This window comes from Scyliorhinus torazame, chromosome 9, assembly GCF_047496885.1.
Source record: "Scyliorhinus torazame isolate Kashiwa2021f chromosome 9, sScyTor2.1, whole genome shotgun sequence".
NCBI lineage: Eukaryota > Metazoa > Chordata > Chondrichthyes > Carcharhiniformes > Scyliorhinidae > Scyliorhinus > Scyliorhinus torazame.
Window position 1 is genome coordinate 146,391,539 of NC_092715.1, and position 25,386 is coordinate 146,416,924.

The window sequence follows — 25,386 nt, forward strand, 5'->3', positions numbered from 1 at the left end:
ATAGTTTGCAAATCTGGTAAAAGATAGTGTTAACCTCTCAAGGTCATTTACCAATACTGTTCTAAATCTTTAACAAATGTGCTACATATTTTCAGTCTTTTAACCATTGGCAGGAATTCAGGTCGACTTACTGTTGCAACTGTGAAGGAATTTGGTTTATTTTGACACATGCAATGTCTTATATACTCTCTGCGCGGAGTGTTGAAATTTATGTGCTGGGCTCTTTGTTTATATTGTAAATGTTTATTTTTGCCTGTATGTGACCAACTGTAGAACTTATGGTTTACCAAGTATTGTTTCTATTATCACCTGGGAAGAGTACTAAATGAACATGTAAACAAATCAGTAGTGTTTATGAACATCAGAACTAGGAGGAGGTAATTCAGACCCTCGAGCCTGTTCTGCCATTCTTTAAGATCATGGCTGATCTCATCTCGGCCTCATTTCCACCTTCCTGCCGGCTCCGCATAACCCTTCATCCCGCTACTAATTAAAAACCCAGGCATCTCCTCCTCAAATTTGTTTGGTGTTCTGGCGTCCACCGCACTCTTAACGTAGAGAATTCCAGATTCACGACCATTTGAGTGAAGCAATTCCTCTTGATGACTGTTTTAAATCTGCCACCCCTTAGCCTAAAACTTTGCATGTTCTAATAATAGCACTATTTTAATAACTTTCTTTTAAAAGTTAAGCAGTTGGTCCCAAATATTAGACTAGAAACAGAATACAAAAGTTGACTGTGAAAGTCTGGGGACGGCACAGTGGCGCAGTAGTTAGCAGGGATGCATCATGGCGCTGACGATCCAGGTTCGATCCAGGATCCAGGTCACGGTCTGTGCGGAGTTTGCACATTCTCTCAGTGTTTGCATGGCTCTTACCCCCACAACCCAAAGATGTGCAGGATAGGTGGATCGGCCACGCTAAGGTGCCCCTTAATTGAAAAAAAAAAGAATTGGGAACTTTTAATTTATAAAAATGTATTTAAAAAACCTGAAAGCTTGTGACTACATAATTTAGCATACAACTATAAGAGGCTTTGCTCTAACATCAACGGCAAAGAATATAGTCTTTTTGCTAGGGAAAATTAAGTATCTTATGCCCTGAGGTTTTACTGAATGTGGTGGTGCATTGTGTGTAGCAATGAATATACACCTCATGACAAGTTTTCATGTTTTCCAAGTATGCGCGCATTGTCATATTTCTCCTTTATCTGCTGTTGAGGCAACCTAATTACAAAGGAATAAATGATAGCGAGAAGCTAAGTATGTGGATTCACCAATAGGGGTTGGGCTTGTTCAATCGTAATGATCTTTTCTATTTTTAATCACATTTATATAGTCAAGGGTCTTACCTCAATTTTGAATCCATATTGAAGTATGCAATGCCTGATGTCTTCATAACTCAGTTCTATTGATTTTTCATTTGCCATATTCTCAAAATGATACAGCAAAGGACCTAGGAGAAATTTGTTTAAGTTAGGTGGTCTTGTCAATCCATTCAATTTATAAATTTACAATTGAATAAGACTAAGAGGGCCACAATCATGCAAATGATTTGTGCATAACGTGACTCATAAAAGGAGCCCCTTCCTAAATTGGGCATTAAGTCATTCAAAATGATTATTTCGGTTATCAAGATCAAAGAAATACATCAGGTTTTGTCCCATTATTTTACTGATTGTATGTTGAGAATTATCGGAAATAAATTGTAATTGATTTCTTTGAAAAAGTTGAAGCAGAATTGCTACTAGTCCACAAATTAATTACCCAAATTTACACCAAATTAAATGACTGCACTCCTCCCTACTCACTGCTGCTATTATGACCTATTCAGTTTTAACCTCAAGTATAAGAGGCATTCTAAATGGCCATGAGATGTAAAACATTGTTGCACAGCCATTTACCCAATTATTCTGAAGCTGCTTCTCGTCTTTCTCACCACTGAATTCTATTTTTAAGTGTAGAATTGCAATATTTTGTTTACTCTAGAGAATACACCAACATTTAAAAGGAAGATCTAGAACACCTTTGAAATTTTGAATTTGACCATAGCACTAATTGGTGGTTCACACATGGTAATAAGGCTGTGATATTTTGTTCCTATGATGTCACTGTATTTTTGAGGCTTTTTTTTTTTTTTGCAACCTGGCTGCAGTGGTCAGTTGTCGGAGAAATTAAGAAAAAGGAAAGCATTGTGCTCAAAGGTGACATTAGAAAATCTGTACTTGCATCAATTATAGATTTTTGACCCGAATGATCTGTGACATGGGAAGACTTGCAAAATATCTCAAAAGATTAAGAACTTGTGACCAGTCAACCAATTCTAACTTTTGCAGCATGATTTTAATAATAGTTAAACAATAATGAAAATACTCAGGTGTTTTAAGATTTTTGCTTAACACAGCTATTAGCACAAGGGTTAGCACTGTTACTTCACAGCACCAGGGTTCCAGGTTCGATTCCTAGCTTGGGTCACTGTCTGTTCAGAGTCTACACGTTCTCACTTTGTCTGCGTGGGTTTTCGCTGGGTGCTCCGGTTTCCTCCCACAAGTCCCGAACGACATGCTGTTAGGTAATTTGGACATATTGAATTCTCCCTCTGAGTACCCGAACAGGCACCGGAATGTGTCGACTATGGGCTTTTTACAGTAATTTCATTGTAGTGTTAATATAAGCCTACTTGTGACAATAAAGATTATCACTATTGATGCACAGTAAACTATGTTCAATATTTATCGAAAAACAATGCTATTACAGTATTATCCACATACTTTTGTATGCTAGACCACAACACAACGGAAACTGAAATTATCATGGTTTCCCATTCTCACAACCTATTTAAGCTGTTTTATTTCCAGTAAAATTTAAAGAACACCAGGATTGCACAAGCCCTTTCCTTACAAATAGATAGTGCCAATATCCTCAGATTTAAGCCTGCACCTGTCTTCTTTAACTTTGGAGCTTGCAAATTCCATTCAGCCTTTCTAAGTTTAGGACTACAGATGGGAGGCAAACCTTTCAAAAATTCTGAACCAGTCAAGTCACTAAGAATTTTGTAAGTGAACTTCAATACAATACTGTCTTTGGAGTTCCATTCCTGAAATATAAAATGTGTCTTAAGTCTAAAACCTTCCAAGATTATTTTTGATACTACAAGAGTTGAGGAACAATGCAAGTCTTGAGTATTCAGCATGTTTATTCACTGTTGAAATACTCTTGTTATAAATACTGCACATTGAAAAATAAATTTAAATGTTTTATGTGGCCCCTTTGGCTCCATATCCTTTGATTATAAATGCTTGATACCCCTGATTGATATGTATATTTTGTTCATACAGACTTCAAACTCTAAACTGTGCACTATTGAATGACAATATAAAATTCCTGCAGATATCAGTGATAGGGTTATTGCTGTTTATTATCCTCATTAATGACCTGAACGTAGATGTTAGGGCAATGGTGTACAATTTGTTGAAACATGAAGGTTTGTGCGAGTGAGGATGTGAAAAAATTACTTCAAGTGGATCATGATAACAGTGGGGAAATGGTGCTTAATTGGCAAATGGTATCTAGCTTTGATAAATGTTCAGCATGTGGGCAGAGTCAATGCCAAGCATACATACACCTTACAGGGTACAGAACTGAAATCTGTTGAAAGAAAATATGATGCTCAATTGTCTTAAGGTTCATAATGCTGTGAAGTGATAATCAAAGCAAACAAGGTGGCCGGCTGCATTGCCAGAATGTTTCAATGTAAATCAAAATACAATGTTCTGATTGTATTACTTTGGTTACGTTCACTTAGAATACATCATCGTCTTACATGGCGAGATTTGGAGGTTTTGGTTATGGTTCAGGGCTAATTGAATGATACCCAGCTTAAAGCACGTCATTTACCTAATTCCTGAGCTTGGCAGAAAGTTGAGTCATTCTTCTTTCGCCTTCACCTCTGCGCTCATTTTTTTGGCAAGGAGTTTGCTCCTTGCATACAAGACCTCTTCTCCCATCTTCAGAATTTTCACTCCACTGGACCCTTCCCTATGACCGCCTACCCTCTATAGGTCCTTGAATTAGGAACTACTGGTTAACATGGGCCATCTCAATGTCTTTAACTTGCCCCCTCTGAACTTGAAGCTCACTGTTCTTTCAAAATTCAACACTGATGTTGTCATCAAATCTACAGACAATGGCATCACTGTTGAGTTTTGGTGAACAGGCCTCTACCTCACTCCTTTGATTCCTCTCACTTTTTTCAAATAAAAGATGCCATTATGGTGTCACGCATGGATCATAGCTGTGCTTTTTATGGGATTTTTTTGTTCCAGCCCGACTGAGGTCCCCTCCTTCACTTTTATTTTGAGTACATTGATGCCTACATCGGTGTTGCTTCCTGCACTCACCCAGAGCTGATTGATTTCAACTGTTTCAAATTTTCAATCCTCCTTCGTCTTCACATAGCTCAACTTCAACTTCTCCTATTCCTTCCTCAACTTTTATATCTCCATTACTGTCAGCCAACATCTACTATAAGCCCACTGACATCCATAACTACCTTGGATAAAAGCAAATTACTGCGGATGCTGGAATCTGAAACGAAAGAGAAAATGCTGGATAATCTCAGCAGGTCTGACAGCATCTGTAGGGAGAGAAAAGAGCTAACGTTTCGAGTCCGATGACTCTTTGTCAAAGCTAACAGACAGAAAGTGGGAAATATTTATAGTGTGGAGTGAGAATCAATGCAAACTGGAGGAACAACATCTCATCTTCCGGTTAGGCACGCTGCAGCCTTCCGGCCTGAACATGGAATTCAACAACTTCAGATGATCAGCACTACCCCAACTCGACCCATTTGTTTTCATCCCATTTCATTTTAACTGTCTTTTACCATTTCTTTCTTTCTTAATATATATTTAATTCCCCCCCCCCCCAATCTTATCCACCTTTCTCCCCTTTGCTTCTGCTTCCCCTTCCCCTCCCCCTCCCCCCACATCTACAGTTCACCCTCTGATGTTAGTTTCCCTGCTGTTTGACCTTTCAAATCTTTTGTTCTCTCTGGGGACTGCCATTAGCACTCTTTCGCCTTGGTTTCTGTGGCCATTACTCATCTTTCATTCTCACTCCACAGTATAAATATTTCCCACTTTCTCTGTCTGTTAGCTTTGACAAAGAGTCATCGGACTCGAAATGTTAGGTCTTTTCTTTCCCTACAGATGCTGCCAGACCTGCTGAGATTTTCCAGCATTTTCTCTTTCGTTCCATAATTACCTTGATTATGTTTCCTCCTATCCTGCTTCCTGTAAGATGTTATTCCATTTATTCTGTCTCTTCACATTGTTCTGGTGATGCCAATTTTCATACTTGCTTCTGATAGGTCTTCCTTTTCCATCAACTGAGGATTCCTCTCCACTGCGGTTGACAGAGCTCTTGACTTAGTCCCCCATATCTTGCACTTCTGCTTTCACCCCTTCCTATCAAGACCAGATAGGGTGTCTGAATTCTCCCTCAGTGTACCCGAACAGGCCCGGGAGTGTGGCGACTAGGGGATTTTCACAGTAACTTCATTACAGTGTATGCAAGCCTACTTGTGACAATAAAGATTATTATTGACCACATCTTTCACCCCACTAACCTCCACCATTTTGGCTACCTTGGCATTATGCCATCATCAAATACATAATTTCATCCCTTACAGCATTCCAAAGGGATTATTCACTCTGTGGTATTTTGATTCTCTCTTAGCTCACCTTTAACACCTGCTCCTCTTTCCATGCAAACATAGAAGATGCAATACCTGCTCTTTCAATTCCTCTCTTCCCACCATCCAGGGACCAGCTAGTTACTTGAACTTCTTTCAACTTGGTATACTGATTTGTTGTTCATGCTGAAATCTCCACTACACTGGGGAGACCAGAGACTGGGGATCATTTTGGTGAACACCTCTGTTCTGTCCACAGGCAGTATTCCAAGCTTTTTGCTGCTTATGTTAATTCTCCACCCACTGCCACTCTGACTATGATGCCCTACACTGTTACAATCCAGTTGGTGCAAGCTCGAGGAATGCCGCCTCATCTTACAAGATCATAAGAAAATCTTTTAATTTATAACTTAATGAACTCAAAATTGAGTTCAACAACGTTAGAGCATAACCACTCTCCCATTTCATCAAATAACAGTTCTTGGTAATGATGTTGCTGCCATTTACAGCTCCTTTAGAGCCATTTCTTATTTCTTTACTTGTTCCTTTACCACCCACTTTTGCTGTGCAGTCTCATCCCTTTCGTATTTCTAATCACTCCTGTCTGCCACCCCAACACAGACCTGACCACCAACTATCTCTCTCTCTCTCTCTGGTGTCTATTTCCAGCATTTTCTGTTTATCTTTAAAAAAAAAAAAACAGGGATTACTTATTTTTGAAATGGGTGCTCTGGTAGGGGTGGTTAAAATAATTAAAAGAGCTAGCTTGTTTTAATAATGACAGATTTCCAGTAAGTAGGTTTGGGTGAACTCGGGGTTATATTCATAAAGTGACACATGGGTAGAAGTAGATATTAGGAAATTCTTCTTTTCCGAAGGCATTGTAGATCTATTTAACAAGTTACTGCCTTGAGTTGCATACATCCAAGAGAGCTGAACCTGTTGATGGCTGGGCTGCACAGTGGTTAGCACTGTTGCTTCACAGCACCAGGGACCCGGGTTCAATTCCCGGCTTGGGTCACTGTTTGTGCGGAGTTGTACGTTCTCCCAGTTTCTGCGTGGGTTTCCTCCGGATGCTCTGGTTTCCTCCCACAAGTCCTGAAAGACTTGCTGGTTAGGTGAATTGGACATTCTGGTTCTTCCTCAGTGTACCCAAACAGGCGCCGGAGTGCGGCGACTAGGGGATTTTCACAGTAACTTCATTGCAGTGTTAATGTAAACCTACGTGTGACACTAATAAAGATTATAGATTATATATAGGATGAGACAGTAAGCAATATAAATCAGGGTCAACGTAGTCTTCTGAACTAGCTTTGATTGTTTAAGGGTGTTGGAGAGAAATTTTACTATCAGAATCGGCCATTTTATAAAACACTTTTCCTCTTCCAGATGATTACATAGCTGCTAGCAGCTGCGGGAAGGGTATAGTGTGAATAATAATGTTAAAAGGAATCACAACCACGCAGGGCAAGCTCAATGGACCAACTGTGTTTTCCTATCCACCATTTCTGTACATTTATACAATTGGATGGATACAGTTTCATCACACAGTCCAATGCAGGTTAGGTGGATTGGCCATTCTAAATTGCCCTTTAGGTGTCCAAAGGCAACGTTGGATAGGTTGGGAGAGTGGGCCTAGGTAGGGTGCTCTTTCAGAAGGTTGTAGACTCATTGGGCCGATTGGCCTTCTTCTGCACTGTAGGGATTCTAGGAAACTGATGATAACATGATAACAGAGATTTTAACCTATATAGTTTGGACACATAAGTAGTATTATTATTGGGCTCTGACCCAGTGACTAACAAATGAAACAGGTGACTGGCTAATTCAATATTTCAATAATCTGGCCAGTGTATCACAATTGAACATTGCAGAAAAATGATACTTCCAAGTGTGAACAAATAAAACATGTAAACTTTAAACAGTTTTATCTTGAGCCGTGCAGTATAATTTGATGAAAGATTATGGTAATTCTATAGTAATACCTAGGACCTGATAATAGTTTAAGAGATTCATATAATTCTATGAGTTGGATTCATTAAGCATACAAGTGTAAGAAATTGATATTTTCTCCCTCTATGATATGCACTCGGAGGGGGATTTATATTTACAAGAACAGAACATAATCAATTTAGTTGCAAATTAAACCTTTATAATATAACAATGAAGCTTGTGAATTGTGAAGAGGTGAGTAAAAAGTTGGTGCAGGAACAAATACCTTTGAATTAGATTAAGATATGATCAACATGTATATAGAGTTCATAACATTAACATGGTTGAATTCTCTGGCTAAAACTCAGAAGATTTTGCTTGTAATATTGACATTGAGTGCACATTTAATTCTTGGATGCTTAATAATTTGACATATGACAGTTAACACTGTGAACACTACTGATTTGAGTAGTAAACGATCAGTAAGAATATACACATTTAATTTGTCTCTAAAAATTGGTAATCTAGAAGTGTATATTCAATTGATGTATCACAGAATGTAGAATTAAGGTTCACTACCCGATTCCTCAATAAGTAGGACTGGTGCTTCAAGTCGTCTGTCAACTTTCAATACTGTCAGGTTACAGTAAATTATAAAGACATGCCAAATTATGTAAGAGTTTAGAGAAATTTAGCCCTGAACGTAATTTAAATGGGTTAAAACTCTCTGACGAAGAGTCCAACACCAAAAAGGATCTGATGATCCAAGCGAGACATGTAATTTATAAAAGCTTGATCAAACAGTTAGAACAATGCTCAGAACTGTGCAATAAACAAGAAAAGATACATGCGCAGTGTTGGTACAATCTGAAGGAATGTGGGATGGAAGCTGCATGATTAAGACCATCAGTGGGAGACAGTTGAAAATCGAGAGCACAACTGGGACTCTGGACTTGTTCCTCAACATCCTAATCCTCCTGCATTTGGTTTCACTGCAACCCTCCCTTTGTCAAAACATAAAAAAAGTTCATTAAATCATAAGAAATAGACCATTCAGTCCCTTGAGCCTGCTCCGCCATTCAATAAGATCATAGCTTATTGTGGTATTAACACCATAACGCTCAACTCCCTTGTTGATCAAAAACCTACCTAACCTAGCCTTGAATATATTCAATGACCCACCTTATACTGCTCTCTGGGAAAGAGATTGCCAAAGATTAACAACTATCTGAGAGAAGAAATTCATCCTCATCACAGTTGTAAATGGTCGACTCCTTATTTTTAGTTGCACCCCCAGTTCTAGATTTCCCCATGACGAAAATATTTCTTCAGCATCGACCCAGTTAAGCCCCCTCATAAATTAAAATGTTTCAATAAGATCACCTCTCCTTCTTCTATAGACCTAACCTGTTCAACCTTTTATTATAAAGACAATACCTTCTTCCCAAGAGTCAAGTGTACCCTCTCTAAATTGCCTCCAATGCAATCAAATCCCCTCCTTAAATAAGGAAACCAAAACTGTATGCAGTACTCGATGTGTGGTCTCATCAATTACCCTGAGTGTTGTAGTAAGGCTTCTCTACTTTTATACTCCATCTGCCTTATAATTATGGGCAACATTCTGTTTACCGTTCTAATTACTTGCTGTAACTGTTAATTTTTTGTGATTCACAAATGTAGACACCCAGATCCCTCTGTACCGCAGCATTTTGAAGTCCCTCTCTATTTACATACCATTCTGTTTTTCTATTCTTCCTGCCAAAGTGGACAACCTCACATTTTCCCTATTATATGCTATTTCCCAATTTGTTTGTCCACTCACCTAACCCATCCCTTTGCAAACTCTTTGTATCTTCCTCACAACGTTCTTACATATCTTTGTGTCATCAGCAAATTTGGTCACAATACACCCAGTCCTTACATGCAAGTCACTAATACAGATCATAAATAGATTAGGCCCCAGCACTGAATCCTGTGGCACTCCACTCATCAGTTTGCTATGTTGAAAATTAATCATTCATCCCGGCTCTCTGTTTCCTGTTGGCTAGTCTCTATCCATGCTAATGTACCACCCCCAACACCATGAGTTCTTATCTTATGTAGTGACCTTTTATGTGGCATTTGCTCGAATGCCTTTTGGAAATCAAAATACACTACATCTACTCATTCCACTTCATGCATCTGTTTGTCACCTACTCAAAGAATTCTAAATTTCTATTTCACGGAACCATGTCAACACTGATTCCATTATGATTTTCCAAAAGTCCTGCCTCTATCTCTTTAATAACTGATTCAAGTATTTTTCCAATGACAGATGTTAGGCTAACTGGCCTGTAGTTTCCTGCTCTGTCTACTTTCATTCTTGAATAGAGGTGTTACATTTACGGTTTTCCAATCTTCTGGGACAATTTCAGAATCCAAGGAATTTTGGATAATTAGAATCATAGACTGCCTATAGTGTAAAAAGAGGCCATTTGGCACATCAAGTTTGCACCGACCCTTCAAAAGACCACCCTACCTAGGCCCAATCCCTATCCTTGTAACCACACACAGTCTTTGGACACTTAAGGGCAATTTAGCATGGCCAATCCACCTAACCTGTACATCTTTGGATGAGGGAGGAATCTAGAGCACCAGGAGGAAACCTACACAGACAGGGGGAGAACGTGCAAACTCCACACACAGTCACCCGAGGTTGGAATCGAACCCGGGTCCCTGGTGCTATGAGGCAACAATGCTAACCACTGTGCCATGAGCCACCCCGATTACAACCAATGCATCTACTATCTCTGCAGCCACTTCTTTTAAGAAGATCCTAGGATGCAGGCCATCAGGACTGGGGGAATGGTCAGCCCTTATCCCATTAATTGGTGAGAAAAAGGAACAAAGAAATGCAGAATACAGCAGGATTTTTGTTTTCTCTGTACTGTTGTTTTAAAATTGTTTGCTTTTCAGAGTTGCAGACTGCAGTGGTTCCATTCCTTATATCCTGTAGTACTAACCCTTTTGTGTCATCCCAAATTTAGCTAGCATCATGAAGGCAAGAATTCACTGTTTAACTACAAAAACTAATAATGCTACAATATAAAGAGACATTAAAAGCAGCATTACAGCAGTACACCAAGTCAATCTTATTAACCCTTTCCTTACAGAAGAAAACCTGAAGTTTAAACATGAATACCTGTTCATTTGCAAAGACCATGATTGCTGGCTACATACTGCAAGTATATAAATAGGCAAGACTGCTCCTGTAACTGAGCTAATAAAGTGTAAGAATGTATCGGAAAATATTTGAAGATAAGTCAAAACAAGCTATGAAAACGCATTGTTTCCCTGATGTTTAAAATCCTGCATGTCCTACCGCCAGAAAGACTGATGCAACGAGAGGACTTAGGGAGGAGTAACAGAATTATGAGGTATTTGGGTCTCCATGTTATGAACAGAGTCATCGATTGCATTTGTATTAATTAGAGAAAATAAGGAGACGTTCCAGGTCTTAAAATGCTCAAATACAATAATATAGATATATGCAAGTCATTTACCTTGGAGTGAGAATACGGAACACGATAGCAAAATTAAGAATAGAATTGGAAGAAAATTCTTCCCTCCTCATAGAAGACATGTGGAACAGACACAGAGCAAAGGTTGTATTCATGACTTAAAAAGATAGGCAAATGGCTGGTGAAGAAAAGGGTAGATAAGGATAAATAGGGACAGACACATTCAAATATTCCATGGAACAAAATGGTTCCTATGCTAATGAAACCATGGAAATATTTTCAGAAACCAATTGTAAAATGCTGAATATTATATGTGATAAAGTTAGATTAATATCTGTATTAGTAGTAATACAGATTACAGGGCAAAAGTAAAAATGCATAAAAACCTTCCCTCAAATAATTTTCTAAGTGTGGTAGAGTTCATGATGCATGTAGTCTGTGTAAAAGCAGATTTGATAACCAGGGACAATTTTTATCCTAACTTTTCTGACAAATATCTACAATTCACCAAAAAGTGATGTTTCTCTGATTGTTGCATTTGTATATAATTGATACAACCAGCAGCACAAAATGTTCATTTGAAAATATTAAGTTCCAACCCTAAACAGTTTGAGAACAAAATATAAACTGTTGGCAAAAAAATGTATAAAATGAAAAGCACTTCTATAAAAATATACATATACCTTAGATGTTTACAATTAATATAGTGCATTTTGTAGGCTGTGTATGTAATTTACAAATCTCCAAAACTCTCCGCAACATACTTTCAGTCAAAACCTATGCTATTTCAAATTTGTCTCATTATTGCTTTGGTGAAAACATCTGAACTAACACTACTTCCATCAAAGCCAGGAACTGCTCTACTGCCATATTGCTTGCTTCCTTTAAGGTCAAGATTCAGTAGCTACCAATATTCTGCCACTCAAGCATTGATAACTTCATAAATGAGCATTCACCCTGATCATTTACAGTCGGGTTTCTGTCACTTCTCTAATCTGCTTAGTTTATATATAAAATTAAAGGCAAAATAAAACACAATCTGCAGAATAATGGTCACCTACAAAGAGTCTTCAAGGTGCTTTCTTTATCAGGTTTTGCACTTTGCACGAAGTATTTGTGTTGTCTATATAAGGAAATAGGTGGAAAAGCATCAGAGGAACATAATTTAAAATACCACTAGTGCTTCTGTTACATTTAATATTGCTGTTGTACATTTATAAAAGCAGATACCATCACGTTCACATTTTACTTTGTTATGCTATACCTTAAGGAGCGCCAAGGCAGTTGTGATCATTATTTTTGGAGAAAACAGAACTGACATACAAAAGGGTTTCTTCTCAAAACTACATTCACTGATTTGGCAGCATCAATTTATATATTTGGTTTAAAAATGGAAACATTCCAGTACAGCTAATGTTGGGCGAATCTGGCTTTATTAATTCCCGAGACTGATTCAAATGCTAAAACATTTCATTCTTAAACCTGAGATATGTATTCCATTTATAACAGCTTAAAATGCATAGGTACATATACTTCTAGCTAACCAAAAGAGCAAGCAATATTAGCTGAAACAGAATATTCTGATTACGCACCAAGATTTATCCATATTCCTCCAAGTTTCAGAATCTTCCATATTGTTTCAATGTAATCAACAACATTATGTGCTGTGTCAATGAAGAAGCATGTTGCTACACAGTCCCATGTGTCTGTAATACAAAAAACTTAAGTTATTTGACATTTGTGTATTACAAAGACTCAAGGAAATATTTCTTCCACTTTTTGGAAAAAAAAGTCCTGTAAGTAAAGGATGATAAAATTCACCCAGACAATTGATCAATACTTCATATCACTAAATCAGTTATGGACAATATTTTCCTGCCTCTCAAATGGTTGGGTGGTAGTCGGATGCCAGGTAAACAACAAATCAGAATGACTCCATGAAGCAGTCCACCTGCTTGGTAAGTTTCCCATGATGTCAAGGACAGTCACTCCCACCTCATCTCTGAAATTTAGTTATTTTGTCCATATTTGGATCAAGACTATAATGAAGTCGTAATGCTTGATTGTAAACAATAACATGGAATTCAAAGATCTAGGTGAAGATGGCTTAGACTGTATTAAAACCATTGATATTGCAGCTTCATTTGAGTTTTAAATGCATTACGGTAAAACTGCAAATCCATAATTTCACAGAATAATTGTCGGAAGAATGGAATTACTTACTTGGTTCTGCATAGATCTCCTGGAAATCTCCTGCTGTCATAGAAAAGTTAGCATGTGATGGAAGACTATGTGAATTAACATCAGGAAAATGGACTGGTCGAATCTGATCAGCTGATCGCTTGTTGTTACTAAATTGATGTATCCAGGGATAAAGTGTCATTGTGTTAACTCCAGTACATCTAAAAAAGGGGAATGAGTTAAATTATGTACTTTAATACAGCATAATCACATTTAGATTTTTCTAAACAAACAAAAAAATTGTAAATGCTGAAAGTCAAACTAAAACAGTGCTGAAAATACACAGAACAGTCAGTTAACATTTCAAGTCGGACTGATGAAAGATTTGGCCACAACCTATATTTTCTCTTTATAAATTCTGATTGGCCTGCTGTGTAATCCAGCAGTTTCGGTTTTGTTTTCAAAACAAATCATACAGCTTTTTAATCATGTCAAATTAGAAAACAGTTTTAAAACAACATACTCTAGCAAATTCTGAAGTCATACTCTACCTGTTGAGTACAAAATGCGAACAGAAGAGCATGTATAGACTCCACTCATTACCCTGGCAGCTATAACCCAATCTAGCAATCTCCCAGGCTAATCTTCCAAGTCCTGCTCCTGGTACAAGTATGTTCATGTCAGCAGGATTGCTGTATTGAAAGAGCAATAGATCATAATTAATTTCATATGCAAAGACTTAGCTGGTAAATTAAATAATTATCAAGAGTCACAGTGTACATCAAATGGATTAGTCAGGTTTTGTACCTGACTGCATTTTGGCAATTACAAAATAATACAAGGATTTTTGCTCCTTCAAATATAGGTATGTTCATCTATTTCTTGTTTGAAAATTTATACTTCAATTGTTTTCTGTGTATGTAGTTAAAATTCTTGTAAAACTAAGTTGATCGTTTAGAACCAACTATCTTGATAATGCAACAACCTCAATGTTTCATCTATGTTGGCCATCATTACAAGGGGACTTGAGTACATTGAACAAGGATGTCTTACCGCAGGTGTACCGGGCCTTGGCAAGACCACACCTGGCCATCATGAGAAGACGACTTGAGTAGAAGGAGCAAGGATGTCTTACTGCAGCTGGACAGGGCTTTGGTGAGGCCACACCTGGCCATCATTACAAGAAGACTTGAGTAGAAGGAGCAACAATGTCTTACTGGAGCTGTAGAGGGCCTTGGCGAGATGATTGATGCAGGTAGGGCAGTGGATGTTGTCTATATGGACTTCAGTAAAGCCTTTGACAAGGTCCCTCATGGTAGACTGGTACAAAAGGTGAAGTCACATGGGATCAGGAGTGAGATGGCAAGGTGGATTCAGAACTGGCTAGGTCATAGAAGGCAGAGAGTAGCAATGGAAGGGTGCTTTTCTAATTGGAGGGCTGTGACTAGTGGTGTTCCACAGGGATCAGTGCTGGGACCGTTGCTATTCGTAGTATATATAAATGATTTGGAGGAAAATGTAACTGGTCTGATTAGTAAGTTTGCAGATGATGCAAAGGCTGGTGGAATTGCAGATAGCGATGAGGACTGTCAGAGGATACAGCAGGATTCAGATGATTTGGAGACTTGGGCGGAGAGATGGCAGATGGAGTTTAATCCGGACAAATGTGAGGTAATTCATTTTGGAAGGTCTAATGCAGGTAGGGAATATACAGTGAATGGTAGAACCCTCAAGAGTATTGAAAGTCAGAGAGATCTAAGTGTACAGGTCCACAGGTCACTGAAAGGGGCAACACAGGTGGAGAAGGTAGTCAAGAAGGCATACGGCATGCTTGCCTTCTTTGGCCAGGGCATTGAGTATAAGAATTGGCAAGTCATGTTGCAGCTGTATAGAACCTTAGTTAGGCCATACTAGAGAGTATAGTGTTCAATTCTGGTCGCCACACTACCAGAAGGATGTGGAGGCTTTAGAGAGGGTGCAGAAGAGATTTACCAGGATGTTGTCTGGTATGGAGGGCATTAGCTATGAGAAGCGGTTGAATAAACTCGGTTTGTTCTCACTGGAACGATGGAGGTTGAGGGGCGACCTGATAGAGGTCTACAAAATTATGAAAGGCATAGACAGAGTGGATAGTCAGAGACTTTTTCCCAGGGTAGAGGGGTCAATTACTAGGGGCATAGGTTTAATGTGCGAGGGGCAAGGTTTAGAGGAGATGTACGAGTTAAGTTTTTTTTTTTTTATACACAGAGGGTAGTGGGTGCCTGGAACTCGCGACCGGAGGTGGTGGTGGAAGCAGGGATGATAGTGACGTTTAAGGGACATCTTGACAAATACGTGAATAGGATGGGAATAGAGGGATAACGGACCCCGGAAGTGCAGAAGATTTTAGTTTAGACGGGCAGGCTGGTCGTCGCAGGCTTGGAGGGCCGAAGGGCCTGTTCCTGTGCTGTACTTTGTTCTCCTCTTGTATGCTGATAACACCTAGCTCTGCCTTGCCACCGCCTCGGTCTGTTCCTCCATTGTCTTTGAACTGCTTGTTACTGGATGAGCAGAAATTTACTTCAATTGAATATTGCGAGGATTGAGGCCACTGGCTTTGGCACCTGCCACGAATTCTGTTCCCTTGCGCCTGGCTCCATTCTTCTCCGTGGCAACTGTTTGAGGCTAAGCCAGGCTGTTCACAACCTTTTGTCATATTTGACCATGAGATGAGCTTTTAACCACAGCCTGACAGGGTGCTAAAAGTGCCTTTTTCCACCTGGTTAAAAGGACCCATCTTCGCCCTTCCATCAGCTCGTGCTGCTGAATCCTCATCCATGCCTTTGTTACCTCCAGACTTGACTATTCTCACACACTCCTGCCAGACTTGTGCATTCAACCCTCCATAAACTTGAGGTTGTCCAAAACTCAGCTACCTGTGTACGAACTCGCACTAAATTCCATTCATCCATCGACCCTTGTGCTGGCTCACCAACATTGGCTCCTGGTTAACTACACATTGTTTGGTCATTTTATTATTGCAAGTATGTATTTTGGAGTGTTTCATGTTTCAATTTTCTTCTCACTTGTCCTGAAAATTATGATTTTTGCTGAGGAAAGGTAAACAACATCATGGACGTATCTCCCCAGGTGGCATGTGTTCTGTGGGAAGCACTGGTAACAAGTGTTGGCAAATTATTTGGCCACGCTGACCAAACTCAACCAATTTCTGCGCAAACCTGCTTTACAACAGAAAACACTGGAAAGACCAAGATCTTTGAATGCTATTTTCCTTCTAACCAGGAACAGAGATCAGCTATGATGGCCCACAGTTGTCATAACTGAGATTAGCTAACTCAGCACAAATCACTGGCCATGCATTCAATCTAATCTGCTAAAATCTTAAACTGAAAATTGGGCTCAAATGAAAAATGCTAATAGATACATTAAATTATTTTAATTGATCTCTCATTCAGGGTTCTAAACATGTCATTTTTTGGAACCAATACCATACCATTGCTCCTGAGGGAAATGTTTTACGATTTCTTCAATGATTGGTTGATAACAAGCATCCCGTTCAGCCTTGCCATCATCACTCCAATCCCTTACAAATTGTTTAATGGTGGACTTCAGTTTGTCCATGTCAAAGGTGGATGCTGGTTTTAATCGCCCCGGGTCAGCCTGTACATGTTATAATCAAAAAATAATCACTTATTACTAAATTAACTTCAAAATTTGGTGGGAAGAGTTTAGATTTAACAGCATTTAGATTTAACTCTCCTAAATGTTCGTATTTTCCAGTTCATTGCATGAATTACAAAAAATTACATACAAACAACACAAATATAGGCCATTTACACCAACCACTCAATACTGGTGTGTACCTTCCACACCAGCAGTACCCCGTAATTCTAAATACATAGTCCCTTTCTATATATCTTTATTCCACTTTTCTTCAACTACACAATGAACATATTCTTAAATGTTGCCGTGTTCTTTGCTTCAATCACTAACTCCAACGGTGCATTCCACAACCTCACAACCCTCAAACTTTTATATTCTATTCCTTTGGTCAGTATTCCAATAGCTTTTTAAAAAATTGATCTCATATGCCAAAGGTATTGCTTTTAGAGTCTTGTGAATCTGAAAACCAAAACCCCACTGTTATCCACATCATCCAGCTGTCTTCCATTCAAAACATATGCACACGGTGAATGGTATTAGAACCCTGTGGGACACCATTATTCACTGGAGTATGAGCTGTGATTCAGTTGGTAGCATTCTCACCTCTGATTCACAAGGTTCTGGGTTCAAGTCCCATTCCAGGGCTTAAGCACAAAATCTATGCAAACACTCCAGTGAAGTACTTAAAGTGTTGCACTGTCAGGGAGATGTTGTCTTTTATTGCGCTTTAAACTAAGGCTCCAGTTGATGTAAAAGATCCCATGTCGCTAATTCGAAGAAGAGGAGAGTCATCCCGGCATCCTGGCCAATATTTACCCCTCAATCAACATCACATTTCCTACATTACAACAGTGACTACATTTTTAAAAAAGTACTTCTGTAAAGCACTTTGAATGTCTGGTGGTCCTGAAAGGATTACAGAAATGCAACCACTTTACTTCAACCACTTTGGGGATTTGCTCCCAGATCCTACTCTATTTCCTGCCTTTTAACTTACTTTTAATCCAATTTGATGTTCTCCCACTAATTCCATACCCCTCAATCGTCTCTAATCACAACTGGCTACATCTAGTCAAATGCTTTCTGAATGTCCACACAAAACATTACAATTATCCCAACCACCAAGTGTCATCTCCATAAAGAATGTAGTGAGGTCTCACCTGCCAAAACGTCCCAAGTAAATTAATTTTTTAAAAAAATCTTTATTGTCACAAGTAGGATTACATTAACACTGCAATGTAGTTACTGTGAAGAGCCCCTAGTTGCCACATTCCAACACCTATTCGGTACACAGAGAAAGAATTCAGAATGTCCAAATTACCCACACGTCTTTCGGGACTTGTGGGAGGAAACCGGAGCACCCAGAGGAAACCCACGCAGACACAGGGAGAACGTGCAGACTCCGCACAATGACCCAAGCCGGAATTGAACCTGGGACCCTGCCGCTGTGAAGCAACACTGCTAACCACTGTGCTACCATAAGAATGATTGTGCAATTTTAATCCAGCACACAGCGGTCCAAGTCCGCAACACAAAATGCCTCGGATGTCATTTTCACTTGGTCATTTGAAGTAGATTGTACGCAGCATGAAAATGCTGCACTTTGCAGTGAAGAAGTGGGAGTGGAAGGAAGATGGCATCCTTCTGAATTTGCAATGTTACAATGAAACTCTATACTTCATCTAATAAAGATACATTTTATCAAGCAGCGAGTAGTGCTTAGTCTTCCTCACCCCATCCAAGGTCATTTTCCAGGAAAAGCCATGAGATACCAATCTGAAGTGGAAGCTCTGGCGTATTTTTCACCTCGCCACGCAGGGACACTGAAGTCAATTGCAGCATTTGATATGCTATACAGGTTGAAACAAGCTAGCCTAGCAGGGCCTTGGAGTGACAACTTTTATGCTCAATACCACACTACTGTTGGGGATCACAATTTATTAAAGTGATATCATAACCATTAATGCTTGAAAGATAAATACTGTCTACATTGTATTTGACTTAATAGATTGTAATCTACTTTTAGAGTCTAGATGACAATAAAATATTTGATTTAAGGTCATCGATTTGCACACACTCCCAGGTATCAACTGCCCTTCATAGAACAAACTGTGAATATTGTACAATTATGCTAACAAATACAGGAAAATAAATCCCATTAAGTAAAATCCAAGTTAAATACAATACAAAAAATTATATAAATTTATTCGCATGTATGTATATATGCTACTAGGTAGTTGGCATGAATTCAAAGCACAGACACACCGCAAATTGTTTGAGCCAATGCTGCATGCAGTTGAGTTTTCAAAATTATTCCATGTTTGTGTTTCACTTACCTCCATATCTATAACTCCATATTCCTTATTTTCAAACATGTGATTGCAGTTGTTAATAATTGCTTTCAGGATCTCGTAGTTATGTTCAATACACTCCCTTAATTTGTTCACGTGAGGAAGGAAATTAGGAAGCAGCTTCCGATGAGCTGCTGGGAGGGAGTGGAATTGCTTTTCTGAACGAGTTACCCTCTCATGAGCATAAATCCTGGAAAGTGAAGTTGCATTGAAAAATGAGCTGGGAAAATTGGGAACAATGGAACACATTTTGACAAACATATCCTGCAATGTTTCATCTTATAGCCTAGAAATCTATACCAAAGTGTGGGAGTCCATCATTTAAATATCTATAAAATTTACAGCAATCATATTACATTGATATTAATGTCAATTAAATTTACCCCCAAAAAATGAAATTGCCAATAAAACTTGCTTAATAAACCAAAGAACTGCTATCAACATTTGAGAATACTATTCAACTAAAATAATTCTAATTTGCCAGAAAAGCGGCAGGAATTTATTCAAAATGCTTAAAACAGATAGTGTTTTTTTAAAATCTAAAACAGAAAATGTTGCACAATCTCAGCAGATCTGACAGCATCTGTGGAGAGAGAACGGAGCTAAGTTTGAGTCTGGATTACTCTGTCAAAGCAAGGAAAGTGTTTTTTAATGACTGGACACAAGAACAGCACCCAAAAATATGCCTATTGAAGAACATTTGTAAATCCTATGAAGAACACCAATGCAATGTTTCTGGATGGTCGGTGCTCTTCAAATTTTGAATAATGTACAGTACTAGCACAATAGAAGGAAAGAAAACAAGAAAATATAGACAAATAAATGAAATAACATAAAACATACATATGGCCTCCAAATGAGTCAAACAGTGAACAATTTTTATCTCAGAACCACCATTACGTTTTAAAAAAGGTAAACAATTAAAAAAAGTAAACAGTATAATTTGAAAAAGATCACCTCAACAATTCCCTGTAAAAAAAAAAATCTAGAAATTAGTCCTTTGCTTTCAATACTAATGATACTTTAAAAGTTGATCACAAAGGTATGGAATTCTAAAACTGCTTTCCTGGGATTAAACCTACTGCCACAGATTAAGTCTCTTTAAATTGGAGCCAGAGAAGTGTGAAGCAAATTACAGAGCTGCGTCTTCATTGGATCGTTCTTTTTAATGGGGTGCTGCATCAACAGTGGCTCATTAGTAGCACTCTCACCATTGATTGAGAAGAACACAGGAAAAAGTGGACCGTCCAGCCAGTTCTGCCCTTCAATGCAATCATGGCAAATCACCTCGGTCCTAAATTGTCCCCTTATCCTGAAACTGTGTCCATGTTCTAGATTCCCCATCCATTGGAAACAACCTCTCAGTGCATACCCTATCAAACCTCAGCCTAGAAGATTGCAAGTTCAAATTCCGTTTCAGAGACTCGAACACAAAATAAAGGCAGGCCCTCAAATACAGTATCAAGTGCTGCACAGATAGCATATTAAAGTGAAGCTCCGTTGGCTCATGTGGATGGAAAAGATCTCGTGGCACTACTTCGAAGAGGAGGCGAGTTTACTCAAATCTCAACTCGCAACACTAAAACAAGTAATCTGACCTTTGTTGCTTTGGTGCATGTAGGACCTTGCTTTTCACAAATTTGTGGTTGAGTTCCTTACATTACATCAGTGACTACACTTTAAAAGTACTTCACTAACTGTAAAGCAATTCGGGACATTGAGATACTGACAGGTACTGTATGACCCACCCCAGTGTTATTGTTTGAGTGCTCATTCAGATCTCATGCAACCGTCTTGATTAAAATTTCCAAAATTATGCCATGCCCTTATAACCTGACATTTATGCCAATGCTCACAAATACATAATTCACTTGAGTTTATTGAATTACTGGATAATAGAAGAACTAAAATAGTTTAGATTTTTATACTGTAGCTTGCCACATCAAATCTTGCAATAATAACTTATCACTTTGAATAATTGTATAACAGAAGTAATATAAAAATCTGGTGCATAGTTCATACTTCCATACTTAAAGTTTTAGCAACTGAAAACATGGGCGATGACTTAGACATTGAAGCAAGCTATTGCACATAGTTGAACTCTCAACCTATAAGTTACAGGAACAATCTATGTTTTTAAAAAAATCAAATGGTATACTGCAGGGGCTGTTTAGCACAGGGCTAAATTACTGGCTTTGAAAGCAGACCAAGGCAGGCCAGCAGCACGGTTCAATTCCCGCACCAGCCTCCCTGAACAAGTGCTGGAATGTGGCGACTAGGAGCTTTTCACAGTAACTTCATTTGAAGCCTACTTGTGACAATAAGCGATTTTCATTTCATTCATGGCAGATTTTTTCATTCATGGATATAGGAGGGAAAAAAGCACAATGAAGGAAAGTCAAAACCCGTCAGGGATCTCAATGTTCCAAGTTGAGACCATGGAGACATAGCTTCCCACTTACATCATGCTGTATTGAGTGACCTCAACACACCTATTACATAGTAATTAAAATTTATGGCTGCCAGATAAAATTTATGGCTGCCAGATAGTTTAAGCATAATTTGTTTCAGCATTCTGTTGATACGCTGGTCAAAAGAATTACTGCCTTGTTCCTCATCAGTGCCACTCACTGACAATTACTCCATATACAAAATATGTCTTCACTTCAATTGTGATCAATATTCTGTCATTTTAGCTTTCATTATCTCCACTAGATAAACTGAACACCCAAGATAATCCAAAGGGAGATGGGATGCATTGGAAAGTGCAAACCAATCCCAATTTTCAAATGTAACTTTCTATTTATTGTTCAGTGAGAATAGTACTATTTTATATATTGTTGCTTTCATGTTATTATCTGTAGTTGATCATATTCTAAGACAGTCAATGGAAGTGGGGTGATCACAACAGAACTGCAAATTCACTAACAGAATTATATGCTTACATGTTGAGCATCCACATCTAGAACTGTGAATTCAGTTTTAATTCGGAAAGATTTAAAATTTATTGTTTGAATATATTCTCAATATAATTACTTCACAAGTTAATAAGCAGATACCGTTGCACCATTTCACAAAACATTATCCTGATTAGTTTAACTAATAAAATTATGAATTGAACTCCTCACGTTTTCATACTGCCCTTTTAAGTTCGAAATGTCTCTATAAATTTTCTGCAAGTTATTTTCAAGTGCATGGGTGCAGAAGCTAGTTGATTTACTCACGCAGATCTTTTATTTTCAAATACATGGCATCACTGCTTATAATTATGAAACACATGGAATATGATATATTTTGCTGTTTAATGTTATTTTATAATTATTTTTTATAATACTTTTAAAAGCATTTGTTTGATTTCTTGCATCTGCAAACTTATTGGGGACATTTAAAATTAAGCTAAATCTATATATATGTACACGCTTCCCTTTCCTTATTTCCATTACTTACAACAGACAAAAGCAAATCTGGTTTCAGACAGCCGTTTGTCTTAACTAGAAACTCAATGTAGAAAATAAAATTGTTCCATGCACAACTGATGCAAGACTTATATTTTAGTAACTGAATTTTGAGGAAAAGTCTTGGAATGAAATTGAGAAATTTATGATACATGTGGAATAAACACTTTGCATTGAAGACAACAGATTGAAAGCCAAGCCATTCAGTGCTGTATTATTTACTTTCAAAACACTACTTCTACCCCATTGATTCTCTACAAAGCATAGAAAGTGAAATCAAATTGAATCTTGAAAAATATATTGAAAAAAAAATCAAGAAACAAGTGGAAATTATTTTTTTTATTTTTTTAAAAATCAAATTCAGTTATAAAACACAGATATTTTGAATATACAAGAGAGTTCCAAGATGGATCTCCTAATTTAGAATGAATGTGGAGCACTAACACTAACAATGGTAATAATTTCTGAAAGAACGCAAGAATAAAAATAAGAGCATTAGACCATACAGCTCCATGAGCCTGCTCTAATATTCATTAAGCTCATGGCTAAACAACATTGACCATTACTCCACTTTCCGCCTTAATTCCCCTCGAGTCCAAAAATCTGTCCATCTCTACCTCGAGTATACTCAATGACTAACCAGCTACTGCTCTAGCTAGGCAATTCTAAAGATTTTCAACCTGTTGAGTTCACAAATTTCTCATCTCAATCCTCAATGGCCAATCCCTTATGAGACAATGACCCCTAGACCTAGCCTGGAGAAACAGCGTCTCGGCACCTAATCTGTCTCACACACACAGCATCTTGCAGTTTCAAATACACCACCGTTCATTCTTCTAAACTTTAGTATGGACCCAATCTTCTCAAAGACCAACCCTTTTATTGCAGGAATTAATCTAATGAACAGTAGACAAATACCTGTATATACTTCCAGAGGTAGAGACAAAAACTCTACACAGCACTCCAAGTGCAGCCCCACCAAAGTTCTATAAAATTGCAACAAGACTTTCTTATCCTGCACTAGCTCCCTTTTAAATTAAGACCTGTATTTTCAACATTTGCCTTCATAATTGCTTCCACTAACTGCATGTAAACTTTGTGTTCCTTGTACAAGAGCATCCCAATTCTTCGGAATACCAATATTGAATAGTTTCTCACCATTTATAAAATATTTTTCTATCCTTATCAAAGTGAAAAGCCTAAATTCCCCACATGATACTCCCATCTGTTCCCACTTGCCCACTCACTTAACTGGTCTGCATCCCTTTGCAGACTGTGTCTTCCTCACAGCTCAAGTATTCCACCTAGCTTTGTATCATCAGTAAACCTGGATACATTACACCTACAATCTTTATTAATGACATAGATGGAAATAGCCAAGGATGCAATACAGTGATACCCCACTAACAACATACCAACTTGAAAACAATCCATTTATCCCTATTTTCCAGCCTTTAGTCAATCCCCCTTCTATGCTGGCATATTAATTCCAATTCCACGAACTCTTGTATTGCATATTCTTTTGTGTGAGAACTTATTGAATTTACTAAATATCCATGCAAAAAAAGTTTAATAACAAAAAAAAAATCACTGGATCGGTACAATAACTACAGCTGCTAAAACTACTGAACTGAAATATGTTACAGAAGTAGATAATACACACAACATATGAAGCATATCTGTATGAGACATGAAGAATTTCAAAGGTATTCCTTTTTCCTAATAATCCTAAACTTTGCCATCCTCTTATCCCCACAAAATAGGGTGTTTATTTTGGATAAAAAGTCAATAGGTTAAGTTTCTAAGTGTTTCATTGTGGGAGGGGAGCAGAGATAGAAAAAGCAGTAGGCCAATGAGAGATTACATTTAAACCAAGGGACGGTTTGTCTAGATCTTCAGTATTTTTTTTAAACACCCCAGCCCTTTACGTCCCCTGGGAATTACAATAGAAGGATTTATCCACAGATAAATACAAATAGCTCTGAACAAACATGCCGGTATTCCAAAGAAGCCGAGTAAATGTAAATTGCGTTGTAGGCCAAGGTTTGTGTGTGTTGATGTCAAGAGAGCCCCTGACCACCTCCCCCTCTCAGGCCTGGGCTGCCTCCTCTCACACCCTCAACTGGGTGGCCGCCTGTTTATTTCCAGTTTACCTATAATATCTAAAAGCATTAATGATTTTCCAGAAGTGCTCTTTCTCCAAGCGCTCCTCTTCCTCTTGTTCCTCCCCGGGACAGTTTTCATTGTTCTCGTTCTCGTTCCCCTCGTTCTCCATCTTTTATCCTTTTTCTCCTTTTCCTCTTCTCCTCAAAGCCGCCACCAGCAAAATCCTTGCCTCACAACCGCACCGAGGAGACGGCGAAAGAAAGAGCGGCCGTACCGCGCGCGCGCGCACATACTAACCACATTCCCGCATCACAGCGACATCTGGAGGCCTGGAGGATTTAACAACAGAGCGCTCAATCAGCTGCAAGTCAGGCGTCAACCGCAAGAATGCTGCCAAGATACTCTCACTTTAAAACTGATTTTAAGAATAAACACGCCGTCATTATCACAGCCCAGAAGGCGGCTGTTCGGCCCATCGTGTCTGCACTGGCGCTCCAATTTACT

At 38.4% G+C, this 25,386-nt stretch overlaps 1 protein-coding gene across 4 annotated transcripts in view; it reads right to left on the minus strand.

Moving 5' to 3' along the window:
* Window positions 1-25,122, minus strand: part of carnmt1 (carnosine N-methyltransferase 1) — a 33,253-nt gene extending 8,131 nt beyond the window's left edge. The window contains exons 1-8 of one of the 4 annotated variants that reach the window (XR_011949103.1): window positions 24,930-25,122; window positions 19,307-19,511; window positions 16,801-16,967; window positions 13,859-13,999; window positions 13,350-13,528; window positions 12,719-12,832; window positions 12,188-12,249; window positions 1,352-1,455 (exon numbers count right to left, since the gene is read on the minus strand). Coding sequence is in view for 3 of the 4 variants with exons in the window: in XM_072516598.1 (XP_072372699.1) it covers window positions 1,352-1,455; window positions 12,719-12,832; window positions 13,350-13,528; window positions 13,859-13,999; window positions 16,801-16,967; window positions 19,307-19,511; window positions 24,930-25,051 (1,032 nt within the window). In the remaining variant the exon portion in view is untranslated. Of the gene's footprint in view, window positions 1-1,351; window positions 1,456-2,115; window positions 2,565-5,240; window positions 8,631-12,187; window positions 12,250-12,718; window positions 12,833-13,349; window positions 13,529-13,858; window positions 14,000-16,800; window positions 16,968-19,306; window positions 19,512-24,929 lie in introns of those variants that run through there. The other 3 variants (XM_072516599.1, XM_072516600.1, XM_072516598.1) reach the window with 3 other exon arrangements.
* Window positions 25,123-25,386: the final 264 nt, after the last annotated feature.